Source organism: Indicator indicator, chromosome 13, assembly GCF_027791375.1.
Source record: "Indicator indicator isolate 239-I01 chromosome 13, UM_Iind_1.1, whole genome shotgun sequence".
Lineage (NCBI taxonomy): Eukaryota > Metazoa > Chordata > Aves > Piciformes > Indicatoridae > Indicator > Indicator indicator.
This window is the reverse complement of record NC_072022.1, coordinates 18,315,067-18,337,284: the sequence shown is the minus strand read 5'-3', so window position 1 is coordinate 18,337,284 and position 22,218 is coordinate 18,315,067. Positions and strand designations below refer to the sequence as shown.

General features: G+C 43.0%; 1 protein-coding gene across 6 annotated transcripts in view; it reads left to right on the top strand.

Annotated features, from left to right (window-relative positions):
- Positions 1-22,218, top strand: part of LPP (LIM domain containing preferred translocation partner in lipoma) — a 212,868-nt gene that overhangs the window by 146,651 nt on the left and 43,999 nt on the right. For all 6 annotated transcript variants that reach the window (XM_054386024.1, XM_054386028.1, XM_054386027.1 and 3 more), the window contains one exon: positions 20,943-21,112. In XM_054386024.1, the coding sequence (XP_054241999.1) occupies positions 20,943-21,112 (170 nt within the window). The remainder of the gene's footprint in view (positions 1-20,942; positions 21,113-22,218) is intronic.

Sequence of the window (22,218 nt, the reverse complement as noted above, 5' to 3'; positions counted from 1 at the left end):
ATAAGGAGACTCTCAACACAACCCACAGGCTGAATTTTTGCTTGTGGTTCCAAAGCTGGAAGAGAAAAAGAGAAAGCCAGTGAGTGGCTGGACAGCAAAATACACGATGTCTACGTGCATTTATCTTCAGCCACGAGAAAGGCAAGAGCAACCAGGGAGGCAGGGGCTGTGAGCCTCTGTGTAAATGGGTGCAAAAGTTTTATTCTTCTTGCTGCTGATGTAATCCACATCCTGCTCTGCTGTAATTGTGGGGAAAATGTTTTGTGAGCTAAGCACCTACATCTTTTCATGCAAGGATCTTAGCCTTACAAAATCCTGAGTGCACATGTCATCATGAAGATCAAGCAGATGTAGCAGTCAGGAATGAGGGAAGGTTGCACTCCTGGAAGGCCTGAGCCCCTGGTACCCACTTGTTCCAGGAAGCAGGAGACTCGCGTTCCCTTTTTCTTCTTCTTATCCATATGAGAGCGGACGAGATTTTGCATCATGAGTGTTTCTGAAGCACAGTCTCTTCAGAGACCAGCATTGCTTTACAGTTGAGATCTAAATCTTTCATCAAACCCAAAATTACCCTTTGTTGATGATAAAATGCCAACTGGAACAGGTAGCAGGCAGCATGACTTCCTTGGTGTTTTTAATTCTCTGGTTTAGCTTGAATTGCTGGCACTCAACCTAGACATACTTCTGTTTTTACATGGAAGAGATCTGATGCAGAAATGGAGAATAAATGCAGATTATCAAGATTATTTGCGTTTTAGCAAAGAGATTTCCATAATCACCTCTGTGCTGTGAAAGAAAGGTGAGTTTCAGGCCCTGAGTGGAATTTGCTTTGTCCAGTAAATGAAAGTTGACAATTTCCTGCTGTCTTTTCAGAAGAGTGAAATACGATAATGGAATATCAGGGATGTATCTTTTTAAATTACAGCTATATCCTACAGGATTCTTCAGCGTGTGTAAAAAACTAGCATACCTGTGGCAAAAAATCAATCCATGAGGGTGGTAGATATTTCTTATGTTGTGATAGGGCCCTTAGTGTACTAGGAACTGTACAAATGGATAGCAAAGCTCAGCCACTTTCTGACAGGTATGAGGCTAGTAGCCAAATCCCCCAAAATTAAAAGTCCTACATGAAAACAAAGAGAATTTTTCTACCTTTATTTGCAAAGCAGTTCAAAGAGAATCCAGCTTGTTTATGATAAACTTACACACCCAAAGTAAACTTTCTGTAGGCTGAAATGGCTGAAGAATTGATGATGTGCCATCAAGTCTTGGCTGCAGGTTGTTAGTCCATGGCTAACTCAGGTCATTAAGAAGAGAAAGTGTGACCTACTTTATGGATGTTTCCTGCCCCACATGAAATGAGTTGATTTGTCTCATGGGGCATTCTCTGTGAGTACATCATCACCTCACTAAAAACCATAACTTGTGGTACCCAGGGGATCCTTCGTTAAGAATCTCCTCAAGAAGACCAGTAGGTAAAGGTAGACTCTTAGTCTAGGGGTACTCAGGATGGAGAAGGTTGGTTCTCCCTCTCTTCCTGTTAGATCTGTTTTATGAAGATGAGTGAAATCAGGAGTTTCCATCCAAGGTCTCGTAAGCACCACATTCTCACACGCAAGTACTTTGGGACAGGGTGTATGTATGCATGTCTACAAATGAGTGTGAATGTTCTTCTGTATTGTAGTCTTATAGAAATAATTTTAATTTCAGATAGAGCTTTGATGCATGATAAGCCTCAAGACATTCTTGGTTAGGTCACTGAGTTGTGGAGAGAGATACAAGCAATCACTTTTTGAGCTGGAGGTAGAAACCACTCTTCCAGTTATAAAGTCTGGGACAGATCTTTGTCTCGGGATCATGAAAACAGTTTAGTTTCTCTTTGTTTCTAGTTAAGTTATGCACATGACCTGGCATAAACAAACCTTTCCCCTCCTTCCCCCTTTTTTAAAACTGGAAACAGCTCACCTATTGTTTGAAGCTGGTTGCACTAAATTTCCAGTTGCTTCTGTGTTATAATATGGCTTATTTGTACTGCAGTAACATCTGAAGCCGGCTAGCAAGGCTGTGGTCACGCTGCACTATGTGCAAATTAAGCATGAAGTAAGAAACAGTATGCATCCCTCAGAGCTCCCCAACTGAAAATACAGCAAGGACCAGGAAATGATTATTGTCCTTAATTTACAAATGAGGGGCTGACTGGCAGAGTTTAGATGACTCACTCAGAGTCATGCAGAGAACCAGTAGCAAAGTGGGAATTGAGCCTAGAATTCCTTCAAGTCCTGTGCTTTACCCACAGCTGTGGCCACACTCCTTATGTCAAAATCAACAAAATGGACTTGTGAGCCTCGTCTGATGAGAAATCACAACTGGCCTGAAGTTCCCAGCATTAGGATCACAGGCCCTATTTCCCAGCGTTAGTAACGTGGCTGCGAAAATAAAAAAGGGGAAAAAAGTGCTCCAGGATCACACTTGATAATTTTAACTGCTATTAATATAAATGTACCCACTAATGCTATCACACTTCAGCATTTAGATAGTTCAAGGCTATTAGGAAAATTGATAATTCACCATAGTAATCTGTTACTTTCCAGTCTAGCAATCCCTGTTCCACAGGGGTGGGCAAGGGGCACAGTGTGGCATTTGTTAATTCTTCTTCTGGAAGCATTTGTCTCATGCTGTCTTTTTTGATGTGATGGTTTGTCTCTTGCCAGTAACGTTTAGGGTTATTTTGAATGTCATTTGAAGTTTAGTTTGGGGGAAAGGCCAGACTTTATCTGATAGTGAAATGTGGTTTAAAAAAAAAATAATTAAATGGCACTGTCTCATTTGCTGAGTGTTCTCCTCCAGCCTGTTCTCTTGGTGGAAATATATCAAAACTGCCTGGTTTTTTCTCCTTTTTCTTTTCCTTCTCTTCTCTTCTCTTCTCTTCTCTTCTCTTCTCTTCTCTTCTCTTCTCTTCTCTTCTCTTCTCTTCTCTTCTCTTCTCTTCTCTTCTCTTCTCTTCTCTTCTCTTCTCTTCTCTTCTCTTCTCTTCTCTTCTCTTCTCTTCTCTTTTTTTCTTTTTTTAAGGAATCACTTTGACTCAGATTGTGTGAGATGAATCATAACCTACTTTCTCATCTGAGATGTTAAAACAAATAAAATTCGAGCTCTGCTGTCAGTGTCAGCAATAATCAATAGAGTGTTTCTCAGTGGTGCAAAGAGGTAGGGGTGGATTAAAAGAATCAAAAGTAGCCAAACTTTCCTGCTGCACTGTTTTCATGAAGTCTGCAGATGTACCTTGCTGTTCATTTTGTCATCTTGGACATGAACACAGTTTTCACATCTCTGGCTACAACCCAAAGTCGCAAATGGTGCTGAAAAGTCAGGAGACTGTCATCCCAAACTAGCAGACAGATCACGAGAAGGCAGTTCTGGCAGACATTTGGAATCCTACCAGAAACCAGGAGTAAACCTGTTTCAACTTGTGAAACTGTCTGTTAAGATGTCACCTGCCTGGACTGTGCCAGCACAGATTTTGTCAGCTGAACAGGAGAGAGTGGCAAAGCACTGTGTCTGTCTGTCCTGTGGCCCTGCCTGAGCCAACGCCATGGAGGGAAATGGAACACTTGAACAGCCATAGGATTGCTGTGGGTCCAGATAAAAGCAAGGGCCACATCTGACAGCTCATCACCAGTTTTCACATATGAACTTGCTTGTTTGCATGCTTGGTTGTTTGTTTGGTTGGTTGGTTTTTTATCTTGTGTATCTGCCAAAACATACACAGAGATGTAGAAGTAGTTACCTCTGGTAGTATGAGCTAAGAGTGAGCTCTTAACCCCCGGAAAACAATGTTCACAGTATCAGGGTCAAAAGGGAGCTGCACAGATAGGTGTATGGGTTTTCACAGTTCACAAAATTAATCTCCACATTGAGCACACCTTTTAGAGAATTGAGAGGTGTGTGTGCAACTATCTTCCAAAGCATGAGGCACTGTCTGTAGCAAAAGACAGGCAGCTGGACTTCAGATACGAATTATTTTTCTCTCGACGATCCTTCCCATTTACTGTCCCAGCCGTGCTAAATAGTTGTTTAAAGCTGTGAAACAGGCATATCCAGTTAGCAGCATTATTTGACTTTAATGTACAATTTCCTCAACAAATTCTAGTTCCAGACAATATCTTGAGAGGTTAGGAACTTACTGTCTACTAAGCCCATTTTCTGCTTCTGTCTGTGCTGTCAGGGACAGACTGAGATGATGATGGGCAGCATTTCATGTGAAGGACAGTTGGATCTAGGCAAAGTTTTTGTGGGAGTTTAGGTTGGTTTTGTTATCATTTAAAATTACACTTTGTAAAAAACCCCAGTTTATAAGTGCCACTAATTTCCTCATTATTCACTTGCTCTGAAAGGCAAGTGGATTCAGCTGCTGGCTTCCACAAAAACCTGCAGAAAGCAGACTTTTCTCTTGTGTTGATGTATGGCTAGCATATGACAATACTGACTTTCCATCTCTTTTTAATGTGAGGATTGTTTGTGACCACATGAGCTAAGGAATTGTGTCTGATATTTCCTGGAGGGAGACATAATGTGGGTCACTTAAAGCCCTGCAGAAGACTGTCATGTGCAGTCAGCTCTTCTGGACAGGAAAGTCCCAGCAATCATCATTGCCACCATGGAGCTAATTCTAGTTCTGTGTTCTCGTCATCAGTGTGAGCTGGGCAGCTGCTTCTCATTTCTGTCCCATGGCTGAAATTAGTGAGATTTCTAAGATGCATATGTATGTGTGTGTGCATATATATAATGCAAGTTGCTGCATGGACCTTGCATTCTAATGATGTTTCCTTCTTTCTTGTTCTCAACATCCTTTCATCTCAACATCTCGCATCAACTTGACCCAGTGTTCAATTCCTACACGGTCTTGTGAAGCATGACTGTCTCCAGCATTGGCAAATGTGATATGTGTGTGTGTGTGTGTGTGTGTGTGTGTGTGTGTGTGTGTTCAGAGGAGGGAGAAAGGTGTGGAGGAAAGACAGGATCGAAAAGGGTATGGCTACAATGAAAGTGAATGTTTGAGTGGGAAAATTGTAAATATTCAATCGTTTGTCAGTGTATGTTTAAGACCATTGGCTTCTTCTAAAGTTAGAATGGCAAAGCACAGTACTGGTGTTGAAACAACCATAACCTCTTATTCTGCGTGTACTCCCATTTCCATGGAAGGCAACAAGAAGAAGAGGGGAGTGAAAAAGTGAGGTGGTCAGAATTATTTCCACTGGTTTTTCATAGGCATAATTCAGAAGGTAAAGAAAGTGGAGCATGTGCACTGATAACGTGCACAGTTGCTGCATTGCTATCTCTATGGCATCCATCTTTCAGAAAGAGTGGCTGAAAGGAGGTAGAAGGGCTGTGTCAGTTACATGACCAGCCCCTAGGGAAAGCTTGTTTAAATTCTTTCTGTCTCTTTCTGTGCTGCTGTCTCTGTACTGACTGAGGAATGGAAACTGCTCTGTTTTCTTACACAGGGGAAAGACACATTCAGATGACACAAGTTTCAGGATCCTCAGCAGGAGGATCAGAGACAGGCATCTGAAAAGAGGCCACCTCCAAATTTAGGGCAGAGGGACATGGCTTTTTCTGGGGTTGCAGATCTGTGCCCTGAGCTAGCCCTGGGCATGCCATGTTCACGAGTAAAGGGCTTTGTTCATAAGGCCTATTGATCTATGGGTGGCTTAGTCTTTTAAACAAAACCAGTACTTCATAGAAAGCCAATTAGTTCTGGGATTTCAGTGGGTTTTCCCTTATTTCTTTGCTCTGATTATCACAGTATCACAGTACCACAGCATATCAGAGGTTGGAAGAGACCTCAAGAGATCATCAGGTCCAACCCCCCTGCCAAAGCAGGATCACTTAGGATAGCCTGCACAGGAACACATCCAGGTGGGTTTTGAAACTCTTCGGAGAAGGAGACTCCACAACTCCCCTGGGGAGCCTGTTTTCAGTGCTTCATCAACCTCACTGTAAAGAAGTTTCTCCTCATGTTGAGGTGAAATCTTCTATGTTCTAGTTTGAACCCATTGTTCCTTGTCCTATCACTGTGAACCACTGAAAAGAGCCTGGCCCCCTCCACTTGACACCCACCCCTCAGATATTTATAGACATTGATCAGATCCCCTCTCAGTCTTCTCTTCTCCAGACTAAACAGCCCCAGGGCTCTCAGTCTCTCTTCATAGGGGAGATGCTCAAGTCCCCTTATCATCTTTGTGGCTCTCTGTTGGATTCTCTCCAGCAGGTCTCTGTCTCTCTTGAACTGGGAAGCCCAAAACTGGACACAGTGTTCCAGGTGTGGTCTCACCAGGGCGGAGTAGAGAGGTAGAAGAACTTCCCTAGCCCTGCTGGACACACCTTTCTTGATACATCCCAGGATCCCATCGGCTCTCTTGGCCACAAGAGCACATTGTTGTTCCCTGGAGAACTTGCTGTCCAGCAGCACTCCAAGGTCTTTCTCTGTGGAGCTGCTTTCCAGCAGGGCAGTCCCTAACCTGTCCTGGTGCCTGTTGTTATTTCTCCCCAGATGTAGGATCCTGCACTTGTCCTTATTTAAACTTCTGAGGTTTGCCTGCACCCAGCTCTCAGCCTGTCCAGGTCACGTTGGATGGCTGCACAGCCTGACAGGTGTCAGCCAACCCCCCCAGTTTTGTATCATCAGAACTTGCTAAGGGTACTCTCAATGCCCTCATCCAAGTCGTCGATAAAGATATTGAACAAAACTGGACCCAGTACTGATCCCTGGAGGACACCACTTGCCACAGGCCTCCAAGCTGACTCTGTGCCACTGATGACAACCCTCTGAACCCTGTTGTGGAGCCAGTTTGCAATCCACCTCACTGACCAACCATCTATGCCGCATCTCCTGAGCTTTTCTATGAGAATGTTATGGGAGACTGTATCAAAAGCTTTACTGAAGTCAAGATATATGGCATCCACTGCTCTTCCCTCATCTACCCACTTGGTCATAACTTCATAGAAGGCTATCAGATTAGTTATATAATATTTCCCCTTGGATAGCAGGGCATTGGATGAGGAGCGATAACTAAGCTGTTTCAGGTCTGCTAGCCTTGTGTTTTGTATAATAACAAAATATCCACACAAAGTCTCATTCCCTATGGCCTGTGCAGAATGACTTTCTTTCATGTAGGAGGGAAAAGAAAGTGTCCGACCTATGGCTTTGAATTTCTTGTAGATGGCCAATTAATTCTGAGACTATGAATAACAGCTGTTAAGCAGCAAGTAGGAATGGTGTGCATCCAGCAAATGTCTGATTACAAGAGCTATTCTGGCCTTAGGAAGATCTGTTTGGAAGAAGTAACATTTTATAGGATCTTGTTTCAGAGAATCATGGTGTGTAGTGGGTCACATCTCAATAGGTGTGTGTTGACTAGAACTGACATCAGTGTGGCTAGAGGACTAACTAAATAAACACAACCTGTAGAACTGTATGGAGTTTGGAAGAAACCTTTGAGATCATCAAGTCCAACCATTCTTCTAGAGCTCACAATCCTACCACTACTGCCAAGCCCAAAAAATATTAAGCTCTCAGGAGGTCTGTGTATGCAGTGGCTTCATGCTTGTGCTCTGGGGACATGGGAGAACGAAACAATCTGCAACAGAAATAACACTATAAAATGATCTATTCATTATTGTTTCCTCTGGGCAAGTGTTTTACCAATTTTGCATCTTTCTTAGCTAGGAATATTGCATGGTGAGCCTTACTACCTCAGACAGGGCTCATCTGCACAAAAAAGAAGTTCATAAATCTTAAATCTGTTGTTTCTAAAATGCCAGACTCTTGTTAAGGATAGGTTGCTTTGACTTTATTGTGGAGCTGTACTGGGATTCCAAGTTTTTCCAGGTGTTCTTATGTTTGGGTATGAATCTGAGGCTTTACTCAAATGCTTCTGGAGTCATTTCATCCAGAACACAGGCTGGAGACTTCCTAGGAGCTGCATAATGCATGTTATTTCACAGGTCTTCCTCTGTGGAGAGGCTGCAAATGGGATGCTTAGAGCAGTGCAAAAAAACAAATTAAAGATGTTTTCAAAACGTTTGAAATCTCAAACGTTTACATTGGATTTTATGCTGTTGTAATTCTCTGTTTTGGATGCTCCTTTTTGCAAGTTGTAGCCTTTTGCTGGCAGGAAAATCTCCTGCATGGTTTCCTGTGCTGGGGTATGAATAATAGCTTCCCTGATCTACCCATTCCATCTGGCTTTGTCATCATAAAAAAGTTGCATCATTTTAGGTGCCAGTGGAAAGCAGGTGACTGAAACCAGCGCTGGCTTTCTGAGATTGGTCTTGCAAATTCAAAAAGCATCTGAATTTGAATAAATTTGTATCAGTTCAAATCAGGCTTGTGATAAACTGAAACGAGTATCTCTACATGTACCTCGGATATAAATTTGGAGATCTAGTGATGTCAAATGATTCCATGTAAACAAGTCCATCAGTTTTCCTACTGTCATAGCAAAGTGCCTAATGAGTATTAAGTACACTTACCATCTTCACAGTAAACTCACATGTACTTAGGAAACCAGGAAAGAGCACCTTGGAAGTTCAGAGCAGACTTGAAAACTTGCTTCATATGGAGGTTGTTGTCGCTGGTTCAGGACATTAAGGAGGTTTTTCAGCACCAAGATTCTGGCAAACACTTCTAATCCCTGCTACTGATATCGCTTTCCAATGCCCGCACAAGGACATTGGACTGGCAGGCCTCATCCTGACCTCTGGATACCGGATCGGTCCTTTCTCATTGGTTCAGCCCAGTCACAAGGAGGGAAGGGTTTTGGAGTTTCAGTTTCCATCGGCGTAAAATTCTCAGGTCAAGAATTGTGTGAATAATTCAGGAGACAGAGATTGGTGCCCTTCACGCAAAAGCCAATTTAGAAAGAGCCTTCCATCTTAGAAATGTGATGAGTAATACTTTGAGCTGATCAGCATCAGGGCTTCCTTATGCAGGACTTCAGGTTAAATGTCAGGATAATCTGTATCGTAATAAATATGATTCAGAACCCTCATATCCCATGTCAGTCAAAGACCCTAGAGTCTACCAACACCTCAGAGCAGTCTTAGGGCCCCTAAAGACCTTGCCTTTACGGTGTGAGGTTTTTTTCACTTACTATTTTTTAAGCTTTGCTAATTATGAATCAAAAGCTGTAGGATGTGTGAGAGTGACACATGCAATTGTGCAGATGGGTTTTTCACATACTTTCTTTAAATAAAATAATTTTTATAAATTTATATCTCATATTTTGCACTAATTCACTTCTTATGGAGGCAAAGCAAGAAAACTTTTGTCTCCTTTTCCTTCAAGCTCTAAGAATGTGACAATCAGGTTGAGAAATAATCATCTGTGGATACTCGATACCATACTGCTGCATCATGGACTCCAGATAAACAGCATGTACCACAGGGAGGTAATTTTGAAAACAGTTCAGAGTTATCAGTATTACTTTCCATCTACCTCAGCCAGTAAAAGCAAGTCCCATAACCCAAAGGATGCACAGAGTTGTAATCATTGCAGATTACATGAGTATACTGAATATGGTGTCATCAACATAAAATGTTATTGTAAAAGGGCTTTTACTCAATACCAATGTCACATTTTAAGGTCATGGCATGTGTGGTCATGCTGTGAAGAAACAAATACTACACCTCCCCTCCAGAGTGGGAGTACCTCTCCATCTCAGGTTGTAAAGCTCCTGTTACTTGTTCAACAGAGTAAACAAATATTGGACCTTGCATCTGGCTGGAAAAGTCCCAGATTTTGGGGTGAAGAAGGAAACCTCTGTCCAGTAGGTTGCTTATATGAGAAAAAACAGAGTTAGTTGATTCCAGCTGCTGAGAAATTGGGAGTGACAGAATTCAATGCAAGGGACAGTGGTGGTCAGAGTACAGGTGAGGCAGATTCCGGCGCCTGATTTATGACAAGGCTGCTGACGATGTGCAGACAGCGCATGTTTCAAAACAGCAAGGAGGCTTCGGGCTGCTGCTGGATTGTGAAAGGCAGGGTTTTCAAAAGACCTTAAAGAAATGAGGTGCTGCTTGAAGTTTGATGGGACACCTTCTAACACAATCAGACACCTTTGAAAACCCCAGGCCTCAAAGCAGTTGGAGATACGAGAGCTGCCGCTTGTTCGGGACCCTGTTCAGGGGAGGGTGGGATCCAGCCTTTCTCTACCTTTTTAATTTTTCTCTTTTTTTAATTTTTGGCAAGGGCAAGACAGGTTCCCTCCCTGCTTCTTGTTTTTTTGTCAGACATTTTTCCCCAGGCAGGCATGCAGGAGGCAATGCCAGGTTGGTAGACTGGAGCCTTTGGCACGGGAAGCATGTCTGACTCAAAACTTCACCATTACGCAGGCATTTTCACCTTCTCTGTTGAACGGAGCCTTTGGTAAAAATCACTTCATGCCACCACCCTGCCAGTGATGCAGCGAGGCAGAGACAAGCTGCCGAATAGCAGATGGAGCACAGCCAGGCTATGGAAGAGTGAATTGAGTCATTCATGCCCAGCAGCGGATGTGATTTTTGGCTAGGCTTGAGTCTGGTGAGCGCACTGATGGCGCCTATCCTGAGCTTATGAAATGGGTTGGCTGGGCTGGGGGACAGAAGTGATCTGAAGTGCCCTTGCGTAACATGGAAGCAGTTGGAGGTGAACGTGTTTGGGAAAGGGAACATTGTCCGCTTTGTCTTTTTTCAGCACCTAACATCCACAGGGCCTTGACCCATCACTTGGTCTCCTTGTAACTGCTTTCTCGCTGAAAGCAGCAAACCTAAGCATAGTCCTTTGGGATGCAATAGAAGACAACTAATTTTTTGACCTGGACATAAACGCTGCTCTCTCTATCAATGTGAGTTTTAGCTCGTCCCTTCTCACTACACCCTTGGTTCACCTCTTAAAGCAAGAGCGAAAGAGAAATTGGTCGATATTCAAGGCATACTCGCACTGAGCAACATCCTGAGCCTGTGGGCAGCTGGTTGCTGGACCTCCCCACCTGGAGGAGTGGGTGGGAGAAGATGCATAAACCGTTGTAAAATGAACACTATGTGTCTGAAGAGGCGACCAGCTCATCTGGCCTCCAGATCTGCTCTGTTTTACAGCCACCATTTAAGTATGAGGTTGGGTGCAGCAGCCCCTAAAGCTACCCTCCACTGCTCTACCAGCAAGGCTAATCTGAGTTAGTGGGCAAGCAGGCTGGGACACCATGCTCTGAGAGACAGCTGTGAGTGGGCCCAGGCAGTCTGGGGACTGGCGGGGTCTTCTGCCACTGGCTCTCTGAAAAATTGGAAGGTCTTCTTTGTGGCTTTCCAAAAGAGGATCCTGAAATCTGGTGTGGCATTACAGAGTGACCCAGGAAATTCCCCTGCTGCCCATTGCCACCAATGAGGGTAGGAGGAGAAGTGATTTCTTCCTCCTATCCTGCCTTCCTTTCCCTGCTGGAGGTTCAGACATGCATGGTTGCTTACATTATGATGTACTGTCATATATTTGAGCCTTCCACTGCCCAGAGTTTATTATGCAACATGGCTTTTCAAGTTTAAGTGCAAAGGGACCTGGCTCAGTGGTTGTTGCTGTTCATAGGAGAGGTACTCCAGCCCTCTGACCATCCTCATGGCCATTCTCTGGATAAGTTCCCACACGTCCATATCTTTCTTGTCATAGGGCCTCCAGAACTGGACACAGTACTCCAGGTGGGGTCTCATGAGATTAATGAGTTGTTTGTCAGCTAGGGTTTTTGGTGCAAATCAGTGCTTTGAAAGTCTTGCCCCAAACACAAATATATCTTTAATATTTAAAAAAAAGCAATATTACTTCTTTCCAATTCTATACTTGAAACTTAAACTACTTTATTATATCCATGCTTAGTGTTAAGCCCACTCTGGGAGAACTAGTGAAGAGAAACAGGTAGCAAGGAGTGTCCAGAAAGCAGCATGGGACATGGCAACCTGTTTATGGTGTTGGAGAGCCCAGGGAAGGCAGGGTGTGGAGGAGGAATTGCTGTTACTTCCAGAGACAACATCCCATGCCCTGGCAGAGAGCACCTGGCAAAGCTACACAAACAACTCTCTGCTCTGTATCCCGAGCTGGAGCTCTTCAGTAGATATACAGCTGTAGTCTCTGTTATCTGGTAACTTTCATCAGCATTAAAGGAAACATTTATAAACTAAAAACAGTACGTTTTACTCCCTCCCTCACATTTCCTTGATCGATCAGCAAAGGGAGGAATGTTTCCTCTCTCCTCCTCTTTTTTCCCCCCTTTCTTTTGTCTCCAGATGTTACTGAGGCTCTCTTTCAACCCATTTGCACATGGTAAAACATGTGCCAAAAAGTTGACACAATGTAACAACAAAACAAAACAATAAAAAAAAAAGGCAGAGCATGCTGCAAAAAAAAAAAAAAAAGGAATCTGGAACCTTAAATACTGTAGAGCATCACTGACCCCCACTGGGCTGGGACACTCACTGCAGATCACCCACGGTGGGGGCCAGTACCTCATTGATGTGTTGGGCACATGGTCAGATCAACATTTGCCTACTTTACAAGGTGCCTTGCCTGAGGAGGGAGGGGGGCAACTTTGCTCTAGGGTTCATGCTGATCCACATTTCAGAAGCTTCCCATACAACTGGTGTAGACCAGACAAAGCCCCTATGTGTTCTTTATGTCCATCATGAGTAAAGTAAAAATGTTGGCTTAGGCTACTGTGAAGGATGTTTTGGTTGGATGGAAAGAGAGGCTTGCTAGTGGTAAGGTTAGATTCTCACTGAAATGTTTTGCCCAAGTTGTTGGTGAAATTTCCATTACTGGAGGTTCTTAGGGACAGGTTAAGGATCTGTCAAGAGTGACGAAGAGAGTGCTGATCCTGCCTTTGAGGCAGTGAGATAATTTCTGTGACTTCTCAAGGTCCTGTTCAATTTGAGTTTTTATAGATTTGTAGGAAAATCAGGAGTATTCCTCTCCAAACCTTTCTTTTGTAGCCACAACAGTTTGCAATTACAATAATTTACAAAGGTACCTCTACCACTTTTGTAAGCACTCTCTGTAATCTGTTTTATATCAGAAACAATCTAATTTGTCTTTTCTGTCCCAGGGAATTGAGGAGTGGGTGATGTAGCTGTGTAAGGGGCAGGGACCATCACCACAAGGATGTCAAAGGAAACAAAGGCCTTTCTTCCTCTCTCATTAAACAGAGGACAGTAGCAGAGGCACAAAACTCTTTGTGTTTGGTTGTTGCATGGTGCAGCCAGGCTGCCTGAAAGTGATGGCATGGCCTGCACAGGGAGCATGTTCCTCCTGCCAGGGAGGAGATTCCAGCAGGTCTGGTGTTGGGACCTCCCTTTGAAATGGAGGAGTCTTCATGCTGCAAGCCTGTATCACCATCAAGTCTTCTCAGAGATGGCCTTGTGATTTAAGGGACTAGCCTGGGACCGAGAAGATGTGTTTTTAGTTCCTGGCTCAGTCACAAACTTCTTATGTCACCCTGGGCAAGTTACTCTAACCTATGCGGGTCTTCAAGTTCCCCACCCTCCACATTCCTGGTGTGTTGGCAAGACTCACCAGGAGCTAGTGACTGGCTGGGATAGTAACCATGCTGTGGTGAGCAGCATGGAGAAGCATTTGAAAAAGTATAGTAAAGTGTTAGCAGTGTGAGCCTGCACAGTTGCAGTGCATTTGCTCTGTGGAGTGGAATGAGACCTCCAGGGCATACTGGGAATGTGTCAGGTTTGCAGCCAAGCAAAGTGAGAGTATAAAGTTGTATTGTGGCTAGGGGAAAGGGCTGCAAACAACAGGAGAGTGCAGCTACTGCTGGACAAGTACAGTACAAATGACAAGGAGGTCACTGCAGGGACCTGTACATCTGGAGTACAAGGGCAGTGCAGTTAAAGCAGAATAACCAGGACACGTTAATTAAATCACAGCCTTGGATTTAATTTATGAAGTGTAACAGGCACACATTGCAGTATGAAGCTCTGTTTACTGTGAAAGATTGTGTTTTCTGACATCTGCTGAAGAAGAGGGAATTAAGATTGATCTGTCTGGTATCCAAAGGCTGTATAAGACAACTGATGCATACAGCCTGCTACTGTCAAATGATGAAACTTCAAGCATGGGTCCTAGCACAATAAACTATTGCCAAGGGCTTCTCACCCAGTGAGAAGTCTTGAGATCAAAAGCAAAAAAAGGGTAGGTAAGGAAAGCAAGGATAAGATGAGAAAAATGCCATAGCTTCCTACAAAATGCACAAGCTACCTCCGGGTTTCGCTTTGTGCTATTATTGCCATGCCCTGAGTGCCAAAGTGTTGGAATAACTCTGGGATACATATATAGTCAGTGCAACTTTCACTAACATAATCACAGTCAGACACATAGCTCTTGTGCCCACAGGAAGGGGATAAACCCTCTCTTGTGGATCAGAAATTCCTGTTTTATTTCACTTGGATAAATCAAGGATCCATTAGGTGCTTATAAGGTGTGGCATTGAGACTTGATTAAAGTGTACTGGCAGTTAAAGTCTGCTGTTACACTGCTATCATAATGGATTAACTTCTGGTCACCATACCCCTTTAAAATGAAATAATTGTGCCTGTCTGACATAGGTGCCCTGAGGAATTCCACGTGCTTGGAAAATGCTTGAAACCCTTGATAAAAGTCACTAGGAAAGAGGAGGGAGAGCGGGGAAAATCTTGTTACGTTGTTGACTTATGGTCAACATTGTCCTCGAAATGCTGTTTTGTCATCAATATTTCTTCATTAGGAATAATGATTTTTCCACATTTACTGCCAGCTGATTCAGAGCTGTCCAAAAGGAGAATGTGTCATGAATCTCTAAAATGCATTTGCTGGCGAACTCTTAAACAGAGATGATTAGAAAAATAACACAGCGGAAATACTGGGTGTCTTGAGGCTGCCAGGGGAACTTTTAGCATGATATTTTGTTCAGTGTATTTACATATTTTAAAAATGTTCTTAGTACACTTTTGTCAAGGCAGTATGCTGCATTTCTCTAGTTCTTTCTTGCATAACGTATCAGGGCTGCAGTGAGAACTGGGGAATACACTTAGCTGATCAAGGGAAATCGTGTAATTGATAGGCACCAAGGATATGACCTTGTGGTATATTCCCACAGTACTGTTAGGTGGGAAATATTTTTTTCCATCATGCAGAAGTTTTTTAGATATCAACATTCCCCCCCCCCCTCTCCCTCCTCCCCCATTTCAGCAAATGCAGAACCTTCCTACTTTGATGCTTTTATCAGAAAATTATCCCCTATCTCCTCTCTCCATAGAAAGCATGCTTGGAATTCATGAGTTTAAGCCTTTTGTAGAGAGGAGGTTTGCACATTTTCTCTCTGCTTGCTTTACTCTTAGTATCTCTAATTATTGCCTCAATTGTCTGTTAGGCACTGTACATCACATAGCAAGAGGCAGCCAGTGCCCCCAACAGCTTAATGTCTAATTAAGTATGACAGACAAATAATGCTGTAGCCTAAAAAAGGCGAATGCAGTCCTTGGGTGTGCAAACAGGCACATCTCAAGCTGGCTGGAGGGAGTTACATTACCTCTATATTTGGCTCTAGAGTGATTGCTATCAGAATATTATACCATAAGCATTAGTATGGCATGTACCTGTTCCATCATCTATCTTCAGTGGTGGATGTTTGTCTGAGTGGCTCACAGTCTTGATCTGACATTTTAAAGTGACTCATGTTCTAGATAAGGTTGGACACCCGGTATCTAATTCCTCATCTCCAGATCATGCCCAGGCTCTGGCCAAATCTTAAGAATCTTGCTGAGTAACAGATTATGGCCTTTCCTATTCATCTTCACGGACAAAATCTGTATCCAAGATCCAGTGACCTTGAACCTCTGCAACATCCTTTTCTATAAATGCAGTTTCTCTCTGTTCATACTCAACTAGAATGCAGCTGCAGAAATCAGCTGCAGAAATCTCTAGCTTAAAACTTAGATCAGATCATTCCTGCCTCTTAATCTCTTCTGTGGTTTCATTTCTGCATCATATCAAACAGAAGGTTCTTATCTTTACTTGCATGGCCTGTAATGACCTACTTCCACCCTTTTTTCCTATAGTATTCTCCAGTGGCTTATTGACTCAGCCTTCCCATCTGCAGGTGCCTATGTTCAGTCTTCAAGCACTTACATTCTCTTTTGTGCTCTGTCCTTTCCACAGAAGTATCGCATTAAATTTCCCTCAAACTCCCTCTGAATTTTCCTTCAAATTCTTACTTAACCTTTTCCTTTGCAGGGCGATCTACAGACTCCTTGTCAACAGTAAAGCATTTAGAGTGCTGAGACAATGACTTTCCTTGCTGATCAGTTTTGTCTGATTGCTGCTCTGTATTCCCTATCTATACTTAGTTGTTATTGCTTGTATTAGATTGTAATTGCCTGCAGTTGGGCCCTCCTTTGAATACTGTTTCTGTACAATACTCAACACAATGGGGCTGTTCCACAATCTAAGTAACCAAGATCTGTGGTGGTATAAGCAAAAAACCTGTAATAATAGTGAAAAAAATATACAGGAAATTAGAACACAATATCATGGGCATTATGAGCTCCTCTCTTCTCCCTCTTTCTTCAGATTCACAACATTTCAATTTTTTTATACAACAGAAGACAGTAAATGAGGAGGTTTCAGAATATAGTAGCTGATGCTTCCTTTCAGCTGCTGAAGCATTTCCCTGTGATCCATTCAGTAATGATGGCATTTCCAGCAGTTTCAGCAGGGAAGGCTCTGTGGACACTTGTATGTCCCTGAAGGTAAGACCCAACATCTGGCAACCAGGCTAGGCTGAAGGAAGGTCACAGCCACTTTCATGTAAAAAGTGAGAACTCCAGTCTCCCAGGCTTGCTGCCAGTGTACCACCTTCGAGTTTTGCTGAAAAAGGACCTAAAAAGAGCTGAAGGGATGAAAGAAGAATCTTGAAATGACACAGTTTCATATTCATGTAGTTTAGTACTAATTTTGTCCTTTGTCTTTAAGCTGCCTTTTAAGTGCTGTTTGTCTCTGTGGGAAGCAAATGGGTCACGTTGTTCTGTGTTTCTACTGTAATACGCTGCCTGCTATTTTTCTCTTAGATTATTTGTGTAATCTTTTTTTGTGCAATCTGTTTGTTCTTGAGTCTTGCAAGCTTTGCCTTTGCTACTTCTTTCCCAATAAGCAGTGGGACTCGTTCACTCATGGGTATTCTGCACACAGCAGACTGGGTTATTTCAACCAGTGTGAAAATATTAAAACGGGGAACATATGTGGGCACTTAATTGTGGTGAGTCCAACCACAAATACCTTTGCTGTTGGTAATTGGCACAGAGGAAAAGCAGACCTTTGTTTTGTTTTTATCAGGCATAATGATAGATGCATTGTTTTTAGTGGGGTTTTTCTGGTTTTCTAAGGAAATGAGGCTTGTGCAATCGCATGGTCTGTGTGCATGTGCCTGTCTGATTGGCAGTTCCACCCTCATCAGCAGTGCTGCAAACTAACAGCCATCTCCAACCAAATCTTGAGCGTGGTGCAGGAGCTGGGAGAAGTGACCAGCTTTTACAGAAGTCTTGCGAGTTCCCCAATTGCACCAAGCTCTGCAGAAGGTGCAGGCTCATGGCTGCATCTCTGCAAGCCAGATCAGTTGTGTGTTTGCCCACACGCCTTTATGTGGATCCAGCCACCTAACTGTAAGCTCCCAAATCTGAGTATTTTGGCTTACTTACTCTTACCCTTCAGGCAAGTGAGTCAGCTGGGGGTGTTGCTAGGCACAGAGCTTGTGTTTTGATTCTCGCTGGAGTGGCCATGTCTCATGAAAAACATGGTTTGCTCCAGGCCACAGTGTTAAAATTTGCATGTAAACTTATGAAAAAGGAAGCTTTCTTTAAGCTTTCCTGTGTGAGGGTTTATAGGAGCATTTCTGTCTTGTGTACATGATAGCAGAAGCTGGACTTCTCATAAATGTAGACAGATTAAGTCTGTCACTGCCTGAATGGGAATCTTCTGTGGAAAAACCCAGAAAGAGGAAGGAAAGCCTAAGGAAATAACGTGTTCAGGGGGAGAAGTTGGCCAAGACTTCTGTTGTGCTGCACTTTGGTTTGTATGTGGCCACCAGCAGTGTAGTTGGGTATGCCTCAGAGCTGTGCAGGAATGTAGCCTCAGGGCACCTTTGGAAGGCAGAGAAGGTGTCTTTATGCCCTTTGCTCAAAGAAAGGATAGAGGTACAAAGGTACCAAGTGATTTGCCAGGGATTATGTGAGTATATATGTGAGTCAGAAAACAGACACAGGTCCCCTGACACAAGAAGTATTGCCAGAAGTATGGTCTACATGTAGACAGCTTCTCCAGCGAATGGAGAGATGCCTTGGTCAAAGAGGGAAATAAACACTGAAGTATATAAGACCTGGCTAAATTGTGAATGTGAGAAGAGGAGGAGGGGAAGAAAAGATCCCCACATGTTCTGCTCAGATGTTAACAAAGAAAGCTGAGAAGTGTTTGCATAGACACTACATTATTCTGTGTCCAAATGCCTCATAAAAATAATACTGGATGATCACAGAATGGCACACTAGGGAAAATAAATTCTTCAGCGGAATATTCCCTCTGGAAAAACACTGTGTAAAGTAATACACTAATGGCTTTCAATTTCATGTTTTATATCTAGAGATATTAACTGCTCCCCAGACATCTCTTCATATTACAGCCCAGCTACATGAGCAGTTTGGAGAAGGCCCCAGAGCATGCTCGGTCTTGTCTGCACCCAGGACCAGGCAGTGCTTTCCTGTTGTACATGCAACTCCTGTGGTGTGTACAGCAGGTTTCTTCTGCCTCCTTCCCAGAGCAGTACTGCTCCTGTGATTCTCCGCATTGGTTTGCTTTCTTTGTTGTTGCTGTTGGTTTTTTTGTAGTTGTTGTTGGTTTTGTTTCTGTTTTGTTTTACTCTTCCAAGTCTTTATGGTTGGGTTTTTTGGGGGTTTTTCCCCACATTTTCCCTCTATGCTCTGTATCCTCACCCCCATGCTGGGAACCTTGCATTCCTTCTCTGCTTGTAAAAATGGAGTCCTCACAAGAAGCATTAGAGTGGAGTGATTAAAACATAACGCTGTCAATCAAAATGCTAATAACAAGTCCTAAAGAAAGTTAAGTTTAAAACCACCATTATTGATTCCTTTTTTGGGGGGTTTACAGGCTTGTCTGTATTTATCTGGTGACTTCTCTCTCAACATTGCTCAGACTGGGATCTGTTTCAGTCAGGAACTGGCTTGTATAATGCCAACTATGGTTATGCCATTGTAGCAAATCAGAACGATCTGGGTTCTTTTCCAAGCTTTCCTAATATATCTCAAATGTGTATTTAGATCATCCTGCCACATCCTGAGGGATCTAAAAGTAGCTCACATGCTTTGTTCCTTGGATGTAGGCTGTTGGAGTCTGGAAGAAGTCATGAGTGCAGGGACATCAATGGAGCACTGTGCAAGGACAGCAGCCCTGCTGTTGGGATGACAAGAGGTGTTGAGGTCCTTTTAGGAAGTTTTGCAGTGTTTGTTTGAAAAGGCCAATAAACACAGCCCGTGGTGTGAGAGAACATTGCGTCGTTGCTGGATTAGTTAATTATTTTTAGGGATATATTTGTGTACACATTTATGAATCATTCTAGTTTGAACTCACTCTGCTTCCTGCTTGCCCCCCAGCTCTCGCTTTCCTTCCCCTCCTTCTTACCCGCAGTGACCACACCACTCCACCCACAGAGCCTTGAAGGACAAGTGCAGAGTCCAAAGACTGAGGACTCTGTAATTATTAAATGGGATAACACTGTTTTGAATGGACCACAGCCATAGATTATAGCTGCTGTGTTGCCTTCACTGGGGTCCTCCTGCACAGAGTGGCTGAGGTTGTTTGAAATAGCTTTCATGACTCTGCATGAAGTATTTTCAACACTGATTGCTGGGTAAGGATATCAGATGTGGATGGGCTAGAACTCAAATGAATGGCAGAAGAAAACTGGAAAGGTGTGCCTTCCACCCATCCTCTTCCACTATCTCGACACCAGAGCCTTCTGTAAGAAAATGTCTTTCCCATGATCTAAGAAACCCTCTTCCTCTGAAGTCCTATCTTCACTTTAAATCTGTCTGCCAGTGAATATTTTCCACGACAATCAAAACAAGGCAGAAAGCCTTTTGCATGTGTGTACAGATTTTTTGTGTGTTATGCATTAGGGATCTCTTTCTGAAACAGAGCTTTCAGAGCTTGTCTTTGCTTAGAGTCCTTACTAGCACCTTCTGATACACCTTTCTTGGAGGATGGTGAGAATAAAGTACCCACACATCAGATTCTTGAGGAATAGTTTCTGTGCTTTAAATAGATACAGTATCTTAATCCATATTAATCTTCAAACGTAGAAGAATTGGCTCCTTTGAAGGAATTGCTTTAAGCTGTACAAGCTAAAACTACTCTTTAAATGGTAACAATTGCACTGCCACCAGGCAGCTTTATGAGGCATACTACCACAAAATGCTTTCATGTGGAGGCAAGGCTTTAAGCACAGGTTTATCCCATCTAACTGATGAGCTAAGGATGACTGTATAGCTGGGTTAGCTGATAGCTGAATGGTTTGTAACTGGGGCTCAGAGTCCTTACCATGATCATTGGCTAACAACAGCAGCAGTAACAGAGTTGATAACAGTGTGGTTCTAGGAGTCAGTTTCAAGTCTCTCTAGATCTTTCCATGTGGGCCATCATCAGACTACTTTCCGTTGACACTGGATCTTTGACACCACTGGTACGAATTGCTCCTCTGTTGACTGAGCAGCTGTGTCCCCCTTACCCACCATTCAGCACAGGTGTGTGGGAGAACCTTTCCTGCAGTTGAGACTGGGAGCTTACTTTGGTTCATGTCCTTTCTGTTTGGTCCCAGGCCGCTGTGCCCGCTGTGGGGAGAATGTTGTTGGGGAAGGCACTGGCTGCACAGCCATGGACCAGGTCTTCCACGTGGAGTGCTTCACCTGCATGATGTGCAACAACAAGCTGAGGGGACAGCCTTTCTATGCAGTGGAGAAGAAGGCTTACTGCGAACCCTGCTATATTGTAAGTGCCCATTCTTGTTTGCACCCTGATTTTAATGCACAGACATGGGAAATGTGATCTTTTTCATTGCTGTACAGTCACCTTACAGTTAAAGCCTGAGCATCCCATGGCAGTACTGTGGGTGCCTTTTTTTTTCATGATCTTCAGAAGAGCTCTGATCCCTTCAGCTTTCTGGGTGAATTTTGTTCCCTGGTCTTACCTGTCTCTGAAATGAAGTGACCAAAGTGAGGGAAAGAGGTGCTTTTTGTGTTTGGGGTTTTTTTCAGCTCTCTAAAGAGCAGTGATTTCGGAGTGGTAGTGGTGCTCTCAAAAGCTTTCTGTGTTGAGAAACCTGATACCAAAATGCTTAAAGACTGTTGTGCCCATTAGGATTAGAGATCTGGATGCAAGGTAACACTAAAACTTCTAAAATCAAGACCTTTGCATTGTTAGATAGGAGCCCTTCTACTGAGCTAAGAGTCTTTGGATCAGGTATCTTTTTAAGCTTACTTTACCCTAAAATTTCATTCTATGTCTACAACAAGCTCTTAAAGCAAACAGTTGCTCTGAGAAGCTGCACCTTTTAAGAGGCTTCCATAAGAGCTACTTGGAACCTGTGGCACAACTGAAAATTAAACATCACATTACACACCTGAGGCCTTACATTGGTGTGACCTCAGTGTACAGTATATAGGGATAATCCTTGTAAGAAAAGCACCAAAACATTTTTAAAGTGTTGATAGGTCTTTCTCTACACCTCCAGTTCTTATAAACACTGAACTTGAGACCCTTCCCAAATTGGATTTTCATTTCTGAAAGTAAAAACTGATGTTTTTCTCAAATTTTCTAATATTCCAATGATAATTAAAGCACTAGTGTGTATTTCTGAAAATACCACCCATATCTCAATATTCTGTATGGTTTTTCAGCGCCTTCACAGTGAGATTAGTGCTGAAATACTGTATGTTCTGTCTTATTTACAATGGCAGTGATACATGGGCCTTGTTAATTTCCTTTTAAAAACGAAATGATCTTTTGATGGAATATGTACCTTTTAACCCATTTCCAGTTTTGTTTGCACTGAAATGATTGCACCATGAAAAATTCAAGGTTAGTCTCCTGGCAAG